The sequence below is a fragment of the Acomys minous genome (assembly GCF_964271855.1).
Source record: "Acomys minous genome assembly, chromosome: 1".
Taxonomy (NCBI): Eukaryota; Metazoa; Chordata; class Mammalia; order Rodentia; family Muridae; genus Acomys; species Acomys minous.
The window spans coordinates 141196156-141220494 of record NC_140483.1 but is presented as its reverse complement, the minus strand read 5'-3'; the positions used below and the strand labels follow the sequence as shown (position 1 = coordinate 141220494).

Here is a 24339-nt window from a genome sequence, read left to right as displayed (position 1 = left end):
ATCCGGGAGGCAGAGGCAGGCGGATCACTGTGAGTCCAAGGCCAGCCTGGTCTACAAAGCGAGTCCAGGACAGCCAAGGCTACACGGAGAGACCCTGTCTCGAAAAACAAACAAACAAACAAAAAAGACATTACCCCTATTTAGGGATTGTGTTCACAAATATATACTATTCCTTTTTTCTCCCTCCACTTCCCCTACCCCTCCTTCCCTTCTTTTCTTTTCTTTCTTTCTTTTTCTTTTTTAAGTTTTTTTGAGACAAGATTTCTCTGTATAGCCTTGGCTGTTCATGACTTGCTTTGTAGACCAGGCTGGCCCGGAACTCAGAGATCCACCTGTCTTTGTCTCCCAAGTGCTGGGATTGTAGGTGTGCACCATAGTGCCCGGTTAGTCCCTCAGTCCTCCTTCCTTCCTTCCTTCCTTCCTTCCTTCCTTCCTTCCTTCCTTCCTTCCTTCCTTCCTCCCTCCCCCCCCCTTCCCCTTTTTGGTGTAAGATTTGCATTTTAAAAGCGTGTTCCTTTAGAGACTATGGGGATAGAGTCAGATGTGGCCTGCATTGATAGTCTTGAAGATGTTCTTGTCTGTGTAACTCAATGGGCAAGAAGTCAAAACTATTTCCCAGCAGTAACAGCAGCTGTTCCTGTTAAGTGTCAGACTTACGAGCCTATAGGAAAGGGATGTTCACCTGACATCTCTTGAAATAATGAATGAGCTTTTCTTGGATTCTTGGCATAGGTACTATAACATAACAGTGGTGGCATTAGTCTGCATCCAGTTTTTCAGTTGTTGTTGTTGTTATTTTTGTTTTTTTGACACAAGGCTTCTCTGTGTAACAGCTCTGTTGATTTTATCTTTAGGACGAACATGTAAGGATTTGTTTTAATGCCCTCTTGGTTTCCCTTTGGTCATCATTTTGCCACTTTCACATTCTCTGGGATGAGGAGTGTGAATGAGGTGCTTGGATGCACGCATGAGAACCTCATTTCAGGCCCCGCCCCCCATGTAAAGCCAATAGAGCATGGACCCAGCACATGTGTGTAGTCCCAGTGCTGCTCCCGTGATGAGATGGGAAGTGGAGACAGTAGCATCATCTGAAGCTTGCACCCCAGTTAGGCTGTACACAGCAGCACACAGGAGAGCCTGTCTCAAGGTATGAGGTGAAGACAGCTAGCCTTCCACATCACAGCTGCCCTTTTCATGCCAGCACACACAACGTTACTTCACTGACACCGCTTTCCTTTCTTTTACTGACATCTTTCCTGTCCGTTCTATTTATATTTAATAACTGCATTATGGATTTGTGGTATATTTAGCCAGATGGGTAGATATTTAGATTGTTGTCTTGTAAGTGAAGATTCATGTATCCCTGCAAGTATACTGATAAATTGAATTTACAGAAGTAGACTTGAATCTAAGAACCTACATATTTAGACATGGGAATGGTGGCAAAGACCTTTAGTCCAACACTGGTGGTTGAAGCAGGAGGATTACAGGTTAAAGGCCAGCCTGAGCTATGCCTTGTCTTGAAACAAAAATACAAAATTTAAAAAAAATCAAGAATTAAAGAATCTACACATTTTAAATGGGTAAGGGCAAGTTATTCAGAAAAACAAAACAAAAAGAATGTGCACTCTGAAAACAGTGAGGAAATTTCTTCTTTCCTGTCCCTGGAGATTGCTGATTTAGAAATATTTGCTAGTTGTATGATTTTCACAATCTTTTAGGTATGATAAAAAGTTCTTTCTGTATGAAAACATAATCTTATTTTGTTGAGCAAACTGTGTAGTCTTGAGACTGTTTACTTATAATTAGTACTAATATATTTTAAAATATAGTTGGTAAACATGAAGAATTACTTAAATGTTTTATACTTTGACTAAGCAGCACAAAGAACCATATGAAAATGCAAAATCGTGATTTATATTCTGAAATTACGTTTCTCCTTTATAAGAGGGTTTAGCATGGTGTATCATTAACACATAGGTCACTTTGTTTGGCCTTACATTTTTTTCTGGCATTTGAAATTTTGCTTATGATTATTTTAAAAATTAGAGCATAGTTTCTACATGTACAGTACATTGATAGTTTCTGAATTATGCTGCTTTGGAGTTTTAAAACAATTATTGTTTGCTGGGTGGTGGCAGCGGCAGTGGCACACACCTTTAATCCTAGCACTCGGAGAGGCAGAAGAGTTCAAGGCCAGCCTGGTGTACAGAGTGAGTTCCAGGACAGCCAAAGCTGCACAGAGAAACCTGTCTCGAAAAACCAAAATAAAAACAAAATCCAATATTGTTCAAATGTTTATATTTTATCCACATAATTTTAATCCATTAGTTTAAATATAGTTTTGTTGTCCTTTTATTGTCTTTATTATTTGTTTAAGAGGCAAATAAGGGAAATTAAATATTTTAAAGTTTAAAATTTAGCTAACAACTACAACAAAAAATAAGTTTGAGCAAAGATGTATCCATAAAAGCCTGGAAACCTGACTTCAATCCCTGGAACCTATAAGAAGCGAGAGGAGAGAAGTGATATCACAAATTTGTTTTCTTATATCACTAGTGTACAGCATAAGCTTCCACTACATAATAATAATAGTAGTAATAACAAAGTCTTTTAATTGGAGCTTTTCTATATATTTTCAGGAAACCAGATGTTTCAGTTGGTATATTGTGTACACACACTCACACACACACACACACACACACACACACACACAAACACACACACACACACACACACACACACACACAGGCAGGCAGACACAGGCACACTACAGATGCTGTGTAGGGTGGTGATCCTCAGTCAGGCAGACACAGGCACACTACAGTCACTGTGTGGGGTGGTGATTCTCAGGCAGACAGACACAGGCACACTACAGACGCTGCGTGGGGTGGTGATCGTCAGGCAGACACAGGCACACTACAGATGCTGCGTGGGGTAGTGATCCTCAGGCAGTGTGTAGGGTGAGAAAAGAACGTGAATGTCCACATTTGGATCTCACACCCAGAATCTCATTGTATATATGCAAATAATATAAAAACCTGAAAGGCAAAGCATATCTGATTCCAAGCAATTTAGGTAAGTGATGCTCAGCCTGGGGTAGTGTCTTCCCAGCAAACTGTTGTGCTGATTCTTTTATGCTAATTCTGAAGAAGCTGGCCCTAAGAAATAGTTTGTTCATGTTACTGTTAGCATGTTATAAAAAAGTTTTTAAAAACTTTGCAGTTCATCTGACTGACAGTTATCATTCTGAATGTATTAATTAAAATTAACAAAACTCTTATAAAAGATAATGTAATAAAATGATAAGAGTTTAGGTCTTTGTCAGATTTGGTTTGCTTTGATTTGTGGGCCTAGTTCTTTATTGTTGTAAGCAAATTACATAATTTTTTTTCTTATCTATAAAATATTACACTTTCTGCCTACTGGTAAAATTATAAGTAATACACATGCAACGTCTGAATGTTCTGTTCAACATATTGTAGATATTTTAAAATATTGGTTGTATAAACATACATCTTGTAGTCTTTTGCTGTTGTTTCTGGATTGTGTAAATAGGATTACTTAGCGATAAAGATGTGTTTACGGCATGTCTCACAGATGAATGGTGGGAGCGCTCTCGATGTCTGGAAATACCAAGTGGTGCTCCACAGACACTCAGGCCTCATCAGCCCCTGGGTGACTGTATGTGTCTGACCACAAACACTTTAGGCTTCAGCCTGAACCCGGCTACTAATTTCATAATTATTTTATAAATTGTTTTTGGCCAGGCATGCACAGGTGGTACACGCCTGTAATCCCAGCACTTGGGAGGCAGAGGCAGATGGATCTCTGAGAGTTCAAGGCCTGTCTGGTCTATATAGCGAGTCTAAGACAGCCAAGGCTACATAGAGAAAACCTGTCTCGGGGTGGGGGTGGGTGGGTGGGTAACAACCACCAACAACAGAAACCATTGTTGGCTAAAGAAGTAGCTAAGTGTTTAAGAGCAAAGGACCTGGGTTGGTTGCCGGCATCCACATGATAGTTTATAACCATCTATAATTCCAGTTCTGAGAAGTGAGATTCCCTCTGCTGGTCTCTGACACTAGGCACACACGGTATACATACATACATGTAGGGACTCATACAGACACATAAAAATAAAATCTTTTAAAAGCATCTTTAAAATATGTCAGTGTTAAATCACAAGAATGGAAATGGATGGTTTTCTTAGTGTGTGTTCTGGTTTGTTTTCTGTTGTAACCTAGCCTGGCCTTAAAACTCGTGCTCTTCCTGCCCTTCTGCCTCCTGAGTGCTGGGATTTAGCTGCCAGTACCACCATGACCGACCTCCCCTAAATGTTTTCCAGTCCAGTTTCATAAAGTAAAGCCTCTCAAATGAGTTGTCACTCAGCCTTCAGCCTTCCTTAGTATTTACTGATCAACCTTAAAACCACACGTTAGTGTCCTTCCTTTAAACACTTGTTCAATCATAAGCACGCCACACATAACCTTTTGCTTACCTTGTATTTGATGAGGTGTGTGAGATTATCAACTAGGAGAGTGGAACACACAGCTCTGTGGTGTATGGAAGCTAATGATCTTTGTTTAGTCTTCAGTTCTTTTTACCATCTCATTGTGCCATGAATTAAATATGTCATGAAACAAAGATGATTTGTGGTTGTCTAATGTTTGTTATAGCTAAGTGTAGAAGCTGGGCGGTGGTGGCTCACACCTTTAATCCCAGCACTCGGGAGGCAGAGGCAGGCGGATCGCTGTAAGTTCGAGGCCAGCCCGGTCTACAAAGTTAGTCCAAGACAGCCAAGGCTACACAGAGAAACCTTGTCTTGGAAAATAAATAAATAAATAAATAGCTAAGTGTAGAAGTCATTGATTAATTCTGCCTTATATGTATAAATATTAAGGTGGTACACTTTAAATTTAATAGGTTAAATAATGCAGGTTGCGTGTAGATTATATGAACTTCTAGGAAGGCTCTGAGATAAAGTAAGTGTATATGAAAAGCAAAGGTAGAGCTTATTTATACAGTGTTACAGTTATATATAGTATTGTGGATTGTTTCTTCCCTGAGGGTTCATAGACAGTTTGTCAATCTCCGTCCAATACAGTCTCTATGTCTTCTGGTTTTAGAAGTGATTTAAATCAGTGAGTCAAAGGGAAATAGGAAAAGTGCTGTGGTTTTCTTTTCTGGGAAATGGACGCAGTGTAAAGGATAAAAGGTGCTTATGATTTACACCTGTTCCTTACTGAGCAGGCATACATCTCTGAAAGTAATTGGTATCCTGTGTTTAATATTTTCAGAATACTATGTTAATATTTATTAATTATAAAGAAAGTTATTGTTTAAAAACTATGGCCAAATATTTATCCCAGTTATAATTTGATAGTATCTAAGTTAATATATTTTACTGATGGAAGATATTTATCAAAGGAAAAGTTAAATATATTGTTATGTATATATCCTAAAGCCACTTCATGGCCTATTTCTGTTTCCTTTTTCTATAGATTTCAGAAGTTGATTGCAAAGATGCATTAGAAATGATCTGTAATTTAGAATCTGAGGGTGATGAGAAAAGCGCCCTTGTTTTATGTACCGCCTTTCTGTCACGGCAGCTCCAGCAAGGAGATATGTACTGTGCTTGGTGAGTTGCTTCCCTTTTTTTAAAGGAGATTCTGTTACGTGAGAACACAAGGCCAGGTGGGTACCACATACTTTTGATTGCAGCACTCTGGTCGCAGAGGCAAGCTGAGCTCTATGATTTCCAGTCTAACCTGGTCTATGTACTAAGTTGCAGGCCAGCCAAGGCCACACACTCTTGACACCCTGGCTAAAACAGAAACAAAAAATTTTTTTAAATATGAAGTAGATTTTAAGAATTCACTTAATTCTTACAACTCTCTGTAATTCCAGTTCCAGTGGATCTGACACCCTCACACTGGCGTACATGAAGGCAGAATACCAATGTAAATAAATAGGCATGCACCTCATGCCTGGCGGGAACGCACACCCCCCTGCCCCCCCAATAACAAAAATCATTTAACCAAGTCGGCCTCCTGCACAGCAAGGATCACAAACATCAACATGGACTTTGGCAGTAACACTGGACCACTATCATCCACACCGCCACTTGTGGCAGCAGAGACCACCAGCACCAAATGGCCCCTGGGCAGCAGCGTGGGTCTTGGAAAACCATGTTGGTTTTGTATTTATATGTGCTGCTGCCGGAGGTCATGTTGGTGTCCGTGGTCTGTGCTGCCACTGGAAACCAAGCATATGATCCATGCTGCCGCTCGCTGCTATGGGCAAAGAGTGATATTGATGACTGCAGACTCCATTAAGAGAGAATGAGGAACATTGAAGACTTCTGTGACAACACCTTCCCCCTCCCCAAGGGAAAAACATGCATGTGCACACGCACGCGCACATGCGCGTGCACGCACATACACACACACGGACAAGAACGTTTGGATTTTTTGTTGTTGTTGTTGTTGCACCCCCTTCCCCCTCCCCCCACCCCAAGACAGGGTCTCTCTGTGTAGCCTTGGCTGTCCTGGACTCGCTTTGTAGACCAGGCTGGCTGCAAACTCACGGCAATCCACCTGCCTCTGCAGGGACACTCAGTTTTATTTAAGGGGCTTGCCACAGGAGTGTGACTATATGAGTAACACAAATTGAACTTGGTGTCTCTACCACCACCACCACAATCACCACCTCCTCCTCTTCCACCTCCCCTTCTTTCTTTCTTTCTTTCTTTTTTTCTTTCTTCTTTTTCCTCTTTTCTTATTTTGGGGAGGGCACAAGGGTAGACCTAGGAGGGATGTAAAGTGAATGTGATTGGGTTGTATTTTATTAAATTCCTAAATAAATTATAAAAATATATCTGGAACACAAAAGAATTTATATAATCTAGGGATTTTAAAAAGTCAATTTCTCTACAATGTGAGACCAGGGCAGCCAAGGCTACACAGAGAAACCCTGTCTTGAAAAAACAAAACAACAACAACTACTACTACTACTAGTAATAATAATAATAAGTAATTTAAAAATGAGTTTATCTTACCAAGACAAAAAGTGTATTTCAGGTATTCCAGCCTTTGTAATCTGATTATATAATAGTTTATATTTTAGTTTTAGAAACTCTGTGTTAAGGACAATGCAATTCAAAGGGTTTATTTTTTTCATATGCTGCTAAATTTATTTTTAGCTGTTTTTTTTAACCAGCCTGTGATTCAAGTGTTTATTTTTTACCTATGTATTATATATTTTGAATTACTTAGCACTTATATGTGGAGATATAGTTTCTTTCATAGCTGGAGAGACAGGTCCTTTTAACTGACTTCTTCAGTGTTCTCCAATCATGTGCGCCTCCTGCCTCAGCACATCTCAAACCTGCTGTAGCGTCCCTTTTGGGAGGCTGCAGCTTATACTGACTTCCATCGACTTAAGAACCGATGCCAGCCCTGGATTAGTTGGATTAGTTGCTCAGTGGCGGTGGCAGTGTTCTGTAGCACTCTGCGTGTCAGACTGTCGCCAGGCAGCACGGCGCGTGCATGTGGATGAGTAGAGAACATAAATAAATGGCCATGTCAACAAGTCAGGGTCACAGCTACCAAGCTTTCCTGAGCAGTTGATTCTGGTGAATAAAAGTTGAATTTTTAATAGAGGGGCTTGCTGTAAAAGTCATGGATAACTAGTGTATTTATCAAGGATAAGTGGGTTTTGTACGCATAAGATAATGTGAGAGTCGGTGGTACCGAGGGAATTGTTGGTATGTTGTGTTAAGACATGGAAATAATTTTACATGGTACACAGGAGAAGCCTCTTACCAACCCTGAAGGGCAACATTCAAAACTTAGGTTTAAAAAATAGTTTGAAGTGTGCTGTTGGGTGAGGGTTGTTTAGTGAATGAGTAGAGGGACATGAGGCGGCAGAGAGTGCACGCACAGAGCTTAGGTGGCGGCTGGGAGGCCTCTGAGGAATCCAGCTAGCGCTAGGGCCTTCTGTACGTGTACAGCGTGAGGTGAAGGAGGTGAAACACACTCAGGTATCTGTCTCAAGGATAGTAAGACGCCCAGGCCACCTGTGGTAGTGATGCATTCAGCTAGAAAGAGGGTAAAGGGGGATGAATGGCAGACGCCCTTTTCATGCACAGGCGCACACTGCTTAGAGGTAGTATACACTCTGAGACGTGTGTGGTTTGAAGTAATTTGTCCTTGAGTGGCTGCAGTGGTACACTTTACTAAGATGGATGGTGTTCTGGAACCAGTCAAACTGTATTCGGCCTGTTGTTAATTGAAATGCTGCTAGAGGATTCATCACTCTGCTAAAATTCAGATTTTAGAAGAATCAAATTAGATGAGGCTTCTAAAGAACTAGGAAGGTGAAAAGTTTATAAATAGACCTGGAGGCCCCCTATAGATGTTAAAATCCAGTACCTAGGCAGTTAAGAGGACAGGGGTTCTAAGAGCTGGAGACCAAAGAAAGCATTAGCAAAGCTGGTACTGCTGAACATGTTGAACCTGGGGAGTTAATGAAGGATGGAAGAGAAATTGAACATGGCGGGCACTTTTACCATTTTAGTTATTTTCTCTGAAAACATTGGTATTACACCAGATAAGCGTAAAATGTAATTATTTTATTTTATTTTTTACCATTTGTATCACAAATGCATGTTTTCCTTTGAGGGTCTTTGTCATCACTGTTCTTTTGCTCATCTAATAATAACAACCATATGGCTAGATCTTAACATAGAAGATGCTTGCTTTATGGGGCTGTTTGGGGTTGGCTGGAGTTGAAGGCATGCTAGATGAGGCGCTGTCACCGCGGTGCCCCCTAATCCTAGAGAAGTATGTTCTTAATCCTTAGGCCCTGTTAGATATGGTGAATACACACACTTTGTATTTTTATATTATATAGTTTAAAGTCTGAACGTGACTCAGATGTTTTTATTACATGATTTAAGTGTTAGATATTTTCTTATTAAAAGAATGCTGCTCTGAGATTCAAAAGTACTGATCGATAAGTAAGAAACTGCATCTGATTTTTATTTTAGAAACTCAGGGTGCAGATTTATCCTGTATTTAGGCATAATTCTACCCAAAGAATTGGACTCTAAAGTCAATTTCAAATGTAGTGGCTGGACATGATTATTCCATGATTAGTCCATGCTCCTTCTGTTAATCCTTCACACTTTTCTTTTTAAAGGGAACTCACTCTGTTTTGGAGTAAACTGCAGCAAAGGGTAGAACCATCAATACAAGTGTACCTTGAAAGGTGTCGTCAGCTCTCTTTGCTAACGAAGACTGTATATCACATTTTCTTCCTGATTAAAGTTATTAATTCAGAGGTAAGAATAATTGTTACCTTTCCTTAATTTAAATTGTGTAAATCATCTTTAATAAGATTTTAACTTTGGGGGCTGGAGAGATGGCTCAGCCCTTAAGAGTGCTGTCTGCTCTTTCCGAGGTCCTGAGTTCAATTCCCGGCAACCATGCGGCGTGGTGGCTCACAGCCATCATAATGAGATCTGGTGCCCTCTTCTGGCCTGCTGGCACACATGCAGGCACAATACTACATACATAATAAATACCCCAATCTTTTTTTGAAAAAGGATTTTACCTTTTATTATTTTGATACTTTCTTCAGTGGTTTTTTTCTTCTAATACTTTTGGCCTTGATTCTTTTCAGGACATATTAATCCTTTGAAATATTTGATTCAGAGAAACCTAAAAGTTCATTTATAAACAGAAGGCTTAGGGCAGGAAGAGGTAGGTGCAGCTCTGTGAGTTTGAGGCCAGTTTGGTCTACAGAGTGAGTTCTAGGACAGCCAAGGCTACACAGAGAAACCCTGTCTCAAAAAAAAACCAAACCAAGCCAAACAAACAACCACAAGGCTTCCTCCTACAATCTGGGTAAAATTTGCCAGTTTTTGTTCTCCAGTGTTCCAAGTATGTGTTGTACTATTTTGGTAATTTGACTCTTTGGAAGTTTAGAAAGTGTAAAGAGGAATACAAAAATTATTTTGTTGCTGGTAGTAGGCCAGAAGACCCTAAAAAATTCCTTCTACTACAAAATAGCCACAAAAGCTTGATAAAATAGAACAACACTTTCATAGCAGCCAGAGGCTGCCAGAACAGTAGGAAAATTCCCCTCCCAACCTAGAATTCAGCATAAAAAAACAAAGACAAAAAACCCTAATACCTGAATCAAAAGCTTGAACAAGGCCTAGGCCAAGAGCACCAGGCACCTCGTGGTGAAGACATACACTCATACATATAAAAATAAATGGAAAACACTACCAAAAGGAATAACAGGATTAATTTGTCTAATAGTATGGATAATGTAAATGTGAGTAAATTATACAAAAAACAAAAAGGAGAACTCTGTGAGTTACACGCCAGCCTGATCTACAAAGCAAGTCCAGAAAAGCAAAGTACACACAGAAACCCTGACTCTAGAAACAAAAAACAAAAACAAAAAAACCCAAAAAGACAGAGCTGAAGAGATACCTCAGAGGTTAAGAGCACACTGGCTGTTCTTCCAAAGGTCCTGAGTTCAAGTTTAACAACCACACGGTGGCTCACAACCATCTATAATGAGGTCTGCTGCCCTCTTCTGGCATGCAGGTACACGTGCAGGCAGAATACTGTATAAATATTAATAAATAAATCTTTTTTATAAAATAATAAAGCATGAAAAAGAATGACACTATTAAAATGCCCAAACTGATTTTAAAAGAGTCAGAACTTTTGGAATCATTAAAACAGGATCTCATACGGCCCTGGCTGGCCTGGGACTTGATAAGTAGCTAATGACGTTGATCTCTGCTCACACTCATCCTGCCTCTACCTCCCCACCGTTCGGATTTCAGGGATGGCCCCAGCAGGGTGGCTCAGTGCATCTTCACTCGTGTTTTGTTTTGTTTTGTTTTTTTGTTTTTTGTTTTTTTTTTGAGACAAGGTTTCTCTGTTTAGCCTTGACTGTCCTGGACTCACTTTGTAGACCAGGCTGGCCTCGAACTCACAGCGATCCGCCTGCCTCTGCCTCCCGAGTGCTGGGATTAAAGGCGTGCGCCACCACGCCTGGCCCAACATCTTCACTCGTGTAATGCAGCTCTTCTCATACTCCTTGAAGTTAGAGTTGAAGGAGAGCCCTGCTCTTACAGGTTTCATAATCTGTTGATGGAGGGAGACACAGGAATAATTGTAGGTCTTTCTACTGCATTGTAATGCTGAGGCTCCTACTACATTGATTAAACTAGGGGCTCATCAAGTAGCTACTAAGCGGTTGACACAGTGAGTTGTTTAACCCACTTGTGAGAGATTCATAGTTACAGGAAACATATAGAAAGTGGTGTTGAGGCAAATGACAGAGTGGAATAGTTGAGAAACTATGGATAGCTGCTGATTTAGGGTTCCCATTGCTGTGGAAATCCTACAAGCAAAAGCACAGCTGAAGTTACAGGTCATGGTGGGCACATACAATCCCGTTGCTTGTGAGTCTGATGCAGACGGTTATGAAGTCAGGCCAAACATGGGCTACAGAGCGTGCACTGTCTCTGAAATCAAAAGTATTGGTGGTTAGTGAGTTGAAATGAATCCTTGTTTAGCAGTTCACCTACTTTATAAGAATTGTTAGGATTTCTCTCAAGAATAACTGTAGTTGTACTTAATGGTTTTGAATGAGCTTTTAGATTTTTTTTAGAGGAAGTTGACATTCAAATGATAGAAAAGTTACTTAGCCCAAGATAAATTCCCTTCACCCATAAATTCTCTGACCTCTGGATTCTTTCTAAAATTCATTCCTTTCCCCCATCATTTTGTTGTTGTTTTGTAGGTTTTTTTGTTTTTTGTTTTTTGTTTTTTTTTGAGACAGGGTTTCTCTGTGTAGCCTTGACTGTCCTTGACTCACTTTGTAGACCAGGCAGGCCTCGAACTCACAGAGATCCACCTGCCTCTGCTTCCCAAGTGCTGGGATTAAAGGCATGTGCCACCACTGCCCGGCTCCTCCCATCATTTTGTGAGTCTTGTAAATATTACAAGCTTTTTCTGGACTCCTCCCTGCCCCTGTGCCTGCCCTCCAGGCAGTGCACTCTCGGGCCATGGTGACGTTGTCCTTTGACTTGTATCTGTGATTCCTCTTTGTGGCCTCTTACACAGCTTCATCTACTCCTGTCTTTTCTTTCTTGTGAGTTAACGGAGGAGTGGCTCAGCGGTCCGCTGATTCTTCATAGCCCAGAGGCATTTTAACAGATGTTTTACTGGAAAGTTTTAGTTATGTTTAGCTATTCATTTATTTTGTATGTGCACACACAGTGCATGCCATATGACACAGGGAGGCCAGGGAATATTTTGCAGAGTCAGTTCTCTTTTCTACATGTGGGTCCTGAGGATGGAGCTCTGTGTGTCAGGTGTGGTGGGACACATCTTTAGCTGATAAGCCACGTGTCTCATTGTTTTATGTGAAGTAGTCACATGGCTCCAGCTCTTTTCCAGGGACAGCTTCTTCCTCAGATGTGTGGTCTGTGTCTTCCTGAAACCGAGGCTGCTGCAGTATTACATGCTTTCCCTTAGCTTTGCTTTGCCGTGTAAATCTAACTTCTCTTTCAGAATACTACTTTATTTTCCCCTTGGCTTTGGATCCTATGCTGGCCGTCCATGCTGCTTTCCGCGGACGTGACCGTGTCCTCTGGCTGCTCTGCTCCACTTGTCCATAGGGCTCCTCTTACCCTTCCCTCCACCTAGTCTTCCAAGAGACTCTTGCTCAATTGCTACTAATTCATTGTGCTAATTTTTTTTTTAAATAGAAAGTTGAATTTGCTTTTTTTCCCTTTCATTATTATGTGTACAGCATTTTGCCTGCATGTTTACCTGCAGGACATAAGAGGGCACCAGATCTCATTATATATGGTTATAAGCCACCATGTGGTTGCTAGGAATTGAACTCAGAACCTTTGGAGGAGCAGCCAGTGCTCTTAGCCTCTGAGCCATCTTTCCAGCCGAATTGTGCTAATTTTTAGGAGAAACTTATGTCTTTTCTCTTAAGATATGTCTAAATATACCGTAAGTGAGTAGACATTTTCGTTTATGATAGCACTAGAAAGCCTACTGTTAATACTCAACTGTTTTTCATTACTAGCAGTTTTGGGCGTCTGAGGAAAATTAGTTTTGTAACTGCATTAAGAAGGTTGTATTTTTTTTTTAATTGCAAAGACAAACTTAAAGCAAACCATTTATGAAAAAGATAATTAAAGACCATTTACTAAGCTACACTAGGGACCTTAGACACCCACTTCATTTTATAGCTCACACCTAACGTGAAGTCTTAGAGCTATTCGACCTGGGAGTTATTGTCTTCTTTAGCATTGTGTTCACTTTCATTCGTGTGTGTGTGTGTGTGTGTGTGTGTGTGTGTGTGTGTGTGTGTGTGTATCGAGCGCACGCATGCTCACAAACATGAGGGCCATAGAGGCCAGAAGTTAGACTCTCTGGCTGTGAGCTTCCTGCAGTGGGGCTGAGGCCTCAGAGCAGCAAGCACTCTTAACCCTGAGCTGCCTCTCCAGCCCCTTGACCTCTGCTTTATAAAAAGGATCTGAAAAGTTAGAAAAGTGAAATAATTTTTATGTTTGCCTGTATTAGGCTTTGTTTTGTTTTGTTTTGTTGGACAGGTCTTTGCTTAATTTTCACGACTTGTGCTTTTAATAATTTTTTTCTGGTCTCTTGTCCACCCATATCCACACCGACCTCATTTTAGAAGGAATATATTTTCCCGTGTTGCTGTTTTAAGATTCAAGAACAATACATGTCAATCTTGAAAATCCAATTTGAAAGAAAGAAGAAAGAATATGTGATTAACCTTCCCTTTTTTTGTTTGTTTGTTTCACAGACTGAAGGGGCTGGACTTGCTACCTGCATAGAGTTATGTGTAAAAGCTCTTCGTTTGGAATCTACAGAAAATACTGAAGTGAAAATATCAATTTGCAAGACCATTTCCTGTTTGTTGCCCGATGACCTGGAAGTCAAACGTGCTTGTCAATTGAGTGAATTTCTTATTGAGCCTACGGTAGATGCATATTATGCCGTGGAAATGTTATACAACCAGCCAGACCAGAAATATGATGAAGAGAACCTTCCTATTCCAAACTCTCTGCGGTGTGAGCTCTTACTAGTTCTGAAAACTCAGTGGCCCTTTGATCCAGAATTTTGGGACTGGAAAACCTTAAAACGACAATGTCTTGCACTGATGGGAGAAGAAGCATCTATTGTGTCCTCAATTGATGAATTGAATGACAGTGAAGTATATGAAAAAGTAGATTACCAGGGTGAAGGCAGAGACACATCTGTGAATGGTCCTTCTGGGGGAGCTGGGGCTGATTCCGGCCTGCTGGCAGATACCGCTGAGGAGAAGCAGAAAAAGAAGGAGATGAAACAGCTAAAGGAGAGGGGCTTCATCTCTGCTAGGTTCAGGAATTGGCAAGCCTACATGCAGTACTGCGTGCTGTGTGACAAAGAGTTCCTTGGACACAGAATTGTGCGGCACGCTCAGAAACATTACAAAGATGGGGTTTACAGCTGTCCCATATGTGCAAAGAATTTTAATTCTAAAGAAACTTTTGTCCCTCATGTCACACTGCATGTTAAGCAGTCTAGTAAAGAGAGACTGGCAGCTATGAAGCCATTAAGAAGATTGGGAAGGCCTCCTAAGATCACAGCCACCCATGAAAGTCAAAAGACTAATACAAATACTGTGGCTAAGCAGGAACAACGGCCCATAAAAAAGAATAGTCTTTATTCCACAGATTTCATCGTATTTAATGACAATGATGGTTCAGATGATGAGAATGATGACAAAGATAAATCTTACGAGCCAGAAGTGATCCCTGTCCAGAAACCCATACCTGTTAATGAATTTAATTGCCCGGTAACTTTCTGTAAAAAGGGCTTTAAGTACTTCAAAAACTTAATAGCTCATGTAAAGGGACATAAGGATAATGAAGATGCCAAACGCTTTCTTGAAATGCAAAGCAAAAAAGTCATTTGCCAGTACTGTAGAAGGCATTTTGTAAGTGTCACTCACCTCAATGATCATTTACAAATGCACTGTGGCAGCAAGCCATATATATGTATACAAATGAAATGTAAGGCTGGGTTTAATAGTTATGCAGAGCTGTTGGCCCACCGAAAGGAGCATCAAGTCTTTAGAGCAAAGTGCTTATTTCCAAAATGTGGCAGAATTTTTTCACAAGCTTACTTACTGTATGATCATGAAGCACAGCATTATAATACCTATACCTGTAAGTTCACAGGTTGTGGTAAAGTTTACCGTTCTCAGAGTGAGATGGAAAAGCACCTGGATGACCACAGTGCTCCTGAAGACCAGCTCGGCTCCTCCATAAACAGCATGAACCAGAGCACAGGAGGGGGCACTGGGGACGGAAGGCCAGCGCTTCCTGCAGAGAACAGTGTTGAAAAGAGCCTGGGAACAGACAGAGGTGGTGACTGGGATAAAAGCAAAACAGAGGCAGCTGTGACTAACCATGGCCAGGTCTCTGCCTCTGAACTCAGGCACGCTAACATCCCATTGTCAAATGGTCTGGGAAGCCCTGGTAACGCCACTGTGCTTCAGACCAATGAAGTCTCTGTGTCCATCAAGGTGTCTGTCAAACATGGCCTTGAGGACGGCTTTGGGAAGCAAGGAAGCCCAGCCGTGAGAGGCACCGGCGGGCCGCTCATCACAGATGCGCGTAAAGCAGGAGAGGGTGCTGGCGCTGGCTTGTGTCACCCAGGTTTCCAGGAGCAGGAGCACCAGGGCCTAAAGGAGGCCCAGAGTGCTCACAATTCTCTAGCAAACTCAGAATCCCTGAAGATGGCTGACCTTAATCCGCAAAGCTTAGAGAGACAGGTGAACACTCTGATGACCTTCTCTGTACAAAATGTGTCAGGACTTGAAGACAATTCACAGACTCCCAAGTTTGAATGTGGAGGTAATGTTAAAACCTCATCCAGCCTTTACGATTTACCTCTTAAGACACTAGAAAGTATCTCATTTGCTCCATCGCAGCCCAACTTGAGCACTTCATCAGGAGCTCCAGCCGTGCCCCCCACAGCCCCAGTTCAGAAATTCAGCTGCCAGGTTGAGGGATGCACTCGAACATACAACTCCTCACAGAGTATTGGGAAACACATGAAGACAGCACACCCTGACCAATACGCTGCTTTTAAAATGCAGCGCAAAACTAAAAAAGGTCAGAAATCTAACAACTTAAATACACCAAATCATGGAAAGTGTGTTTATTTTTTACCATCACCAGTGAGCGGCTCTAATCATGCTTTTTTTACACCACAGACCAAAGCCAATGGGAGCCCTGCCTGTTCAGCCCAGTTGCAGCATGTCTCGCCCGCCATTTTCTCAGCTCAGTTAGCAAGTGTGTCAGCTCCATTGTTGCCCTCAGTGGACAGTGTCCTAAGTCCAACCATACCTTCTCAGGGTAAACATGTACAGGATGGTATATTGTGTTCACAAATGGAAAATCTGTCTAATGCTACCTTGCCGTCACAGATGGAAGATCTGACCAAAACTGGTTTGCCTTTGACGATTGACAGCGGCTCAGATCCTTTCCTTCCTTTACCCGCAGAAAACAGCTCTCTCTTCCCTTCCCCAGCACACAGTGAGAATAATTCTGTTTTTTCCCAACTGGAAAATAGTACAAATCATTATCCTTCACAGACGGAAGGAAACATGAACTCCTTTCCAAAAGGAGGCAGCAGTGAAGACGGACTTCTTTCTTCACAAGTGAGTGTTGCTGATGACTTCAGCAGCACCAGCGCTGCCGAGCAGTCTGTGTCTAAGAAAGCCAAGAAAGACCGCAGCCGAGGCCCAAACGGGAAGGAAAGAAAACCCAAGCACAACAAAAGGGCTAAATGGCCTGCGATTATCAGAGATGGGAAATTCATCTGCAGCAGGTGTTACAGGGCGTTCACTAACCCCAGGTCCCTGGGTGGACACCTGTCTAAAAGGTCGTACTGCAAACCACTGGATGGAGCAGAGATTGCGCAGGAACTAGTACAGAGCAGCAGAGAGCCTTCCCTCCTGGCCAGTATGATTCTCTCCACAAGTGCAGCAAATGTGCAGCAGCCACAGCAGGCTGCCTTTAATCCAGAAGCATGTTTTAAAGATCCATCCTTCCTGCAACTTCTCTCTGTGGAAAATCGCCCAGCGTTTTTACCAAGTACATTTCCTAGATGCGATGTGAGTAACTTTAACCCAAGTGTTAGTCAGGAAGGGAGTGAAATTATTAAGCAGGCTTTGGAAACCGCTGGCATTCCCAGCACGTTTGAGAGTGCTGAAATGCTTTCTCAGGTGGTTCCGATAGGCAGTGTTCCTGATGCGGCGCAGGTAAATGCAGCGGGGATGCCAGGTCCCACTGTGATGCCCTTGTTACAGGCTGCTTGCCACCAAAACACCTCACCAACAAACCAGAATAGAACACCAAATTCCCAAACCTCCACCATCAAGGAATGTAGCAGCTTGCCTATCTTTACCACAAATGATTTACTGCTAAAGACTATTGAGAATGGTTTGTGCCCCAGTTCATTCAGTGCTTCTCCTGAGCCGCCACAGAACTTCAGCAGCAGCAGTGCACACATTTCTGTTATAAGTGGCCCTCAAAATACAAGACCCAGTCATTTGAATAAAAAAGGAAGTAGTGCATCTAAGAAAAGAAAAAAAGCGGTTTCTCCAGCAATCCTATCTAATGCTTCCCAGAATGTGGTACCAGCTGAATTAGCCATGGGACTTACAGCAAAGTCTCTTACAGCCCCTGGATCTAACACACACTCAGATGTAATTCCAGACTGTGAGCCTCAGGCGGTAGTGGAGAATCTCACACAGAAGTTAAATAACGTTGACAATCATGTGTTTATAACTGATGTAAAAGAGAACTTTAAAGCCAGTCTTGAGCCCCATACGATGTTAACCTCTGTAACATTAAAAACTGAAGATGGCGATTCCCAAATGATGGCTTTGAGTTCATGCACCCCAGTGAGTTCTGACTTGCAGGTTTCTGAAGATAATGTTATACAGAACTTTGAAAAGACTCTTGAAATTATTAAAACTGCTATGAATTCTCAAATACTTGAGGTAAAAAGTGGATCTCAGGGTACTGGTGAGACACCACAGAATGCTCAGATAAATTACAGCGTGCCCCTTCCTTCGGTAAACTGTATCCCAGATAACAAATTACCCGATTCTTCTCAGTGTTCCTCTTTCCTAACTGTAATGCCAACAAAAAGCACCGCTCCTCAGCCTGAAGCCTTACATAAGGAGGATCAAATCCAGGACATTTTAGAAGGCTTGAGAAACTTAACATTAGAAGCCGACCTCTCCATTCCAGCTTCCCAGTGTGCGGCGACAAACACAGCAGTAGCACTTCCCCCTACTCCTGCTAAGTCAGCTCCAGATACTGTAGTCCAGCCAGTTTCCGAAATCATGCATATTCAGCTCAATGACAGAGTTAATAAGCCCTTCGTGTGTCAAAATCAAGACTGTAATTACAGTGCCATGACTAAGGATGCTCTGTTTAAACACTATGGTAAAATCCATCAGTATACTCCAGAGATGATTCTTGAAATTAAAAAGAATCAGTTAAAATTTGCTCCATTTAAATGTGTAGTACCTACATGTACCAAAACATTTACAAGAAATTCTAATCTCCGGGCACACTGTCAGTTGGTGCATCATTTTACAACAGAAGAAATGGTGAAGTTAAAAATAAAAAGGCCATATGGAAGAAAATCTCAAAGTGAGAATTTGTCAGCTCCACAAAATAACCAAGTGAAAAAACAACCACTCATAGCAGAGGAAACGAAAACAGAATTACAGCCAGCCTTAGAGTTACCAGCAGTGACAGATGATGCCCTTGAGAATGTAGCAGTAATCGCAGAAAAACAACTTACAGAAAAAAAAAGCCCTGAGAAACCAGAAAGTTCTTCACAACCTCTCACAGTCACTGTTGAACAATATCATACTAATCTTGCAAACCTAAAAACCAAAGGAAGGAAAAATAAGAGGCATAGAAAAGAAAAGGAAGAAAAGAGAGAAAAGAATCCTGTTTCCCAGTCCCTTGAGTTTCCAACAAGATACAGACCTTACTGCTGTGTTCACCAGGGATGCTTTGCTGCATTTACAATACAGCAGAACTTGATTCTTCATTATCAGGCTGTACATAAATCAAATCTTCCTACGTTTTCTGCAGAGGTTGAAGAGGAGTGTGAGGCCGCTAAAGAAAGTGAAGAAACTGAATCTAAACAATCAATGAAAGAGTTTCGGTGTCAGGTGAGTGACTGTTCTAGGATTTTCCAAGCAATTACTGGCCTAATACAACACTACATGAAACTTCATGAAATGACCCCTGAGGAAATTGAAAGCATGACTGCTGCTGTTGATGTTGGCAAATTTCCATGCGATCAGTTGGAGTGTAAATCTTCTTTTACAACATACTTGAGTTATGTTGTTCATCTCGAGGTAGACCATGGAATTGGAACAAGGACAAGTAAAACAGAAGAAGATGGCATATTTAAGTGTGACTGTGAAGGCTGTGACCGGATATATGCAACCCGGTCTAACCTTCTCCGGCACATTTTTAACAAGCATAACGACAAACATAAGGCTCATCTGATTCGGCCAAGAAAATTAACTGGCCAGGAAAATATATCAAGTAAGGCAAACCAAGAAAAATCAAAGTCTAAGCATCGGGCAACGAAACACAGCAGATCTGGAAAAGAAGGAATGAAAATGTCAAAGACAAAGCGAAAGAAAAAAAGTAATTTGGAAAACAAGAGTGCAAAGATTGTGCAGATAGAAGAAAATAAGCCTTATTCCCTAAAACGTGGAAAGCATGTATATTCCATAAAGGCTAGAAATGATGCCTTGTCAGAATGTACAAGCAAATTTGTGACACAGTATCCATGTATGATAAAGGGGTGTACTTCTGTTGTTACAAGTGAAAGCAATATAATCAGACATTATAAGTGCCATAAATTGTCCAAGGCATTTACATCACAACACCGCAACATTCTTATTGTCTTTAAGCAATATGGCAGCCCACAGGGAAAGGAAACCTCTGACCAAGAAGGTGGTAGGGATGACACAAAAGATCCTGACACATTAGTGTTAGAGGAAAATAATAGCTCACAGCCAGATACCATTCCACAGGAAGAAGGTATTAAAGGTGAAAAAGATGAAGTGGATGAGCTAACAGAATTATTTATTGCAAAATTAATAAATGAAGATAGCACAAATGTAGAAACCCAAGTCAGTACTATAAAGGTAAAAAATGATTTCCAGGAAAATAATTCCTGCCTGTCAGAAAGACAGAAGGCTGGTAATTTGAAAAGAGTGCATAAAGAAAAAAATACAGTGCAAAATAAAAAAAGGAGAGTTGATAAAACTGAGCCCGAATTACCGTTGGAGGTGAAGAGTACGCAGAAGGAGGAGGAGACTGCTGTAGCAGTTCAGACCACTGAGGACCATCCTGCGTCGTTTGACTGGAGCTCCTTCAAACCAATGGGATTTGAAGCGTCCTTTCTCAAGTTTCTTGAGGAGTCTGCAGTGAAGCAGAAGAAAAATGCTGACAGAGACCATTCAAACAGTGGAACTAAGAGAGGATCCCACTCAAATTCAAGAAAAACCGTCGACAAGACTGCGGTGACTGGTGGGACCCACACGTGTGCTTGTAAAGAAAGGGAACTCTTTGTACGCTTTGCCAACCCCTCCAAGCTTCAGTGCAGTGAGAATGTAAAAATTGTTCTAGACAAGACTCTTAAAGCTTGCTCTGAGCCTGTTCTAAAGCAGCTTCAGGAAATGAAACCTACTGTCAGCCTAGACAGACTTGAAGTGCTGTCGAGTGATGCAGGTAGGACTGTCTTAAAAGGAGTCAGCATAGGTAAAACCACAGTCAGAGGGCAGTACTGACGGCTCATGTACTATAAATGCACATCATTTGTAGTTTTACTTTAAATAGAAAGCCATCAAGCATGCTGTAATTGTGAGCTTTTTTGTTGAGATAACCTAGCTTTAAGAAAAAATGAGGAAAAAAAAAAAGCCATGACATTTGTCATGTAGAACTTTATTTTATCCCTATGGGACTTGATCATAATCAATACTTCAGTTATTGTAAATAATTGAGTTAAGCCTCAAATTTCTGTCACCCAGTTGTCCTTTCCATAAACTATACTGACTTATCTGTGTGATTGGTATCTTTTCAGCAGATCACCACTTATGTATAGCAGCAGTACTCTTTATTTGTAGATAGTGTTTTGTATATATTTATTATTGTAAATCATTTGCTGCCACCAGCAGTCTGTAAGTCTAAATGAGTAAATGATACATTTATATTTGCAATTTTAGTTTTAACAAAGTGATCGTTTTTAAACTTTTATTGTTTTAAATTAAGAACTTTTTGAACTAAAACTAGAAACTGCCATAGTTAATTTTTTTAACATAAAACATTTACAAGATGATGTCAATGTGTTTCACATGGTAGGCACATTACAACACTGTTTTGTGAATTTGCCATCCTCCACTCTCGGATGGTGTTCATGTGAAATTAGAGCAGATTCTTTAGTTTCATATAGCTACAGTTTTTCCCCCCTTTTTCCATTGCTTCTAATCTGATATAGTTGCCATGAGTCCGTGAAATATAACGGAAATGTGAATAAAGACTTTACTACATTGAAGATTTCAAACATTGGTATTTTAAGATGCCCTTTGTCAGTGTGATAGAGACCAGTAGTGAGCAGTGGAACTACTGAAGGAGGCGGTTGTGAAGTAGCCAGTACTGCCTTAAATAAAACCACATTTCAGTTCTCCTTTTGTACGTGATCTTATAAAGATGTTTTCCTCCCATTTTCTGAGACTTATGGATGGTGTATAGCTTTAAACTGTATAAACTTTTGTGGAAAGAATTTTTTAGACATTTTTATAAATTTTAAAATTGGTATCATCAAAGTGAGCTCATCTTGTGTTTATAAAATACAAGAATTCTTAACATTTATAGTTACATAGATGAAACACTTTCTATAAGGAAGTCATATGTTTTGATTTTACTATTTATAGTCATTAGGTTGTGCAGAATTGTCTGTATTCACTTTATCTAATGATACGATGTTCATTAGATTAGTCTTCAAGAACAGTATTAGTCATGATTGATTATTTGATCATTCGGTAACTAGTTCTTCTAGCCTAGCTTGATCCACCATATCTGTGCTGGGAGGTGGAGGTTCCTTCTGGATCCCTGACAGCCCTCATGGACAGCACAGCCGAAGTCAGTGCTGGGAACACGGCAGCCTTTGGACAATGTACTTTCATGTTTGCCATAAATAGCGTTGTTTTGTTTCTTTTGGCTTTTTGTTTGTGTTTTGTTTGTTTATTTTTTGTTTGTTTGTTTTTTGACATGTTATAAAGCAGTTAACATTCACAGTGTTGGCCTGAGCTGTGGTGTTGTGGTCACGTGGATGTGTGTTTCCCCTGTGCAGTGTCAGACTTGCAGGAGAATAAGTCACTTGACTGAAATCACTGGTACTCTGAATAAATAAGCATGGTAAAGGAATGACTCCTTTTGGAAACTTTAAAGTTTTATTATTAAAGTACTACAGTTTTATTTGGGGGACCTAATGCATTGTGTTGAGTAGTTGGTTTCACCTTGAGATTTTTTTTCAGTATGCATAAAACTTGACACATTAAAATCCTTACCATTTGGTAAGCCCGCTGTTATTTATTAATGTTAAAATAAAGGTGGTTTTCATGGTGATTTATATTTTTTTAACTGAATAATTTCAAGTTTTTGTTCATGGCACACTTCCACACAGTTTCCTTAGATGCTCTCCTAACTCTTAAAGATGAGCATTTAGCAAAAATGTCTGATAGGACATGTGAAGAGGTTCCTTGCCAATCATTGTAACGTAGCCACCGTAAAGTGAAAATGCCAGTGCAGAACCAGGCTTTTTGGCACACACGTATAACTCTAGTTCTCAGAATCGCCTCAGACCCAGGCCAGTGCTTCAGAATGAGATCTTGTCTGAAAAATGAGAAAGGATGGAGCTAATATAGAAGAGAATACCAATATAGTGTGCATTTTCCTTCTTTATTGGAAAATTGGCCACTAGACATTTTTTCACTCTATTTTGAAGAGAAGGATTGGCAACATTGAGCGGTATTCGTTTATTTTATAGGTAGTAAACACTAAAGCAATTATGAAAATAAGCTTTTTTGGTATGAAACTGATGAAGTAATAAAATAAGAATAGCATGCTGGTGAAGCTGACACAATGGAATGCCTTGGTAATAAATAATCAAATTATATGTGTCTTCAAATATAGTCTTCCTCAATCTATTCTTAAAATATCTCCTTGCGACCTAAATTTGCCCAAGGCTTCGTCCTTAGTGGGTTTCTTCTTCCTTCTCTCCATCTATCACAGCATTTTTATATTAACAATTCAGAGCCTTATTACTCAAAATATATCTTTGCCCTAAGTTAGGCATAACAGCTTTTCACCAAGTGTTAAATTTGGTTAGGTTTTTAAAGGACTAGACAGAGAAAGCTGGCCATTGAGTGTCTCTGGGTTGAAGAACTCATTTTAGACAACTGGCACTGTCTAGCGAGGAGTCTGGATAAATTGGAGATTAACGGGAAGACATACCCTTAGTTTAGAAAAACTGATGGGAGCAGTACAACTTCGGAGAGAAACTAGTGTTTTAGAAAGACTTTGTGGTCATGAGTAATGTGTTGTGAGCAGAGATTCCCTGTGTGTAGCAGCCTCTCTGAAAGGAGAGAATACATTAACATATTAGATATTAAAATCTTGTAGAAAGCAAGATGATTGTTAATGAGAGACTTTTCCAGGCTTAGTTGATCATGGTTTTAAGAATGTGTCTCATTGTCTTAGTGGCTGAGGGACAGGAAGAGCTGTCTTAGCTGTACTGTAGAGTGTCTGCCTGAGACCCTGAGCTCCATCCCTAGCAATACTTATTGAATATTGACTTTTCTATTTTCAGCCAAATCCAGTTGTCCTGTCAAGGTCCCTTCTAAGCTATGCAGACACTCTTCAGTTGTAAGTGTACGTCCCCATCTGTGGGACTCCAAAGGACAGAGACTGAGAACTTTCCATTAACTTTTCCTGTCACACTCTTTTGCTGGGTTCTTTTTAATAAACATAGGTGTGTCATACTACTGATTGGCATCCATTCAAGTAAAGATAGGGGAGACAGACTTAATCTATTCAATTATAACTCCTCTGGATCCAATTGTAGCTCACTTGGTTGCACAGTTCATTTCCTCACTTGG

At 40.6% G+C, this 24339-nt stretch overlaps 1 protein-coding gene across 5 annotated transcripts in view; it reads left to right on the top strand.

Moving 5' to 3' along the window:
- The window catches only part of ZNF292 (zinc finger protein 292), a 76820-nt gene extending 54013 nt beyond the window's left edge, over positions 1–22807 (top strand). For 4 of the 5 annotated variants that reach the window (XM_084784211.1, XM_084784208.1, XM_084784209.1 and 1 more), the window contains 3 exons: positions 5505–5641; positions 9205–9346; positions 13885–22807. In XM_084784211.1, coding sequence (XP_084640337.1) covers positions 5505–5641; positions 9205–9346; positions 13885–20970 — 7365 coding nt within the window. In that variant the 3' untranslated portion in view covers positions 20971–22807. The remainder of the gene's footprint in view (positions 1–5504; positions 5642–9204; positions 9347–13884) is intronic. The other variant, XM_084784212.1, reaches the window with a different exon arrangement.
- The last annotated feature ends 1532 nt before the right edge of the window (positions 22808–24339 follow it).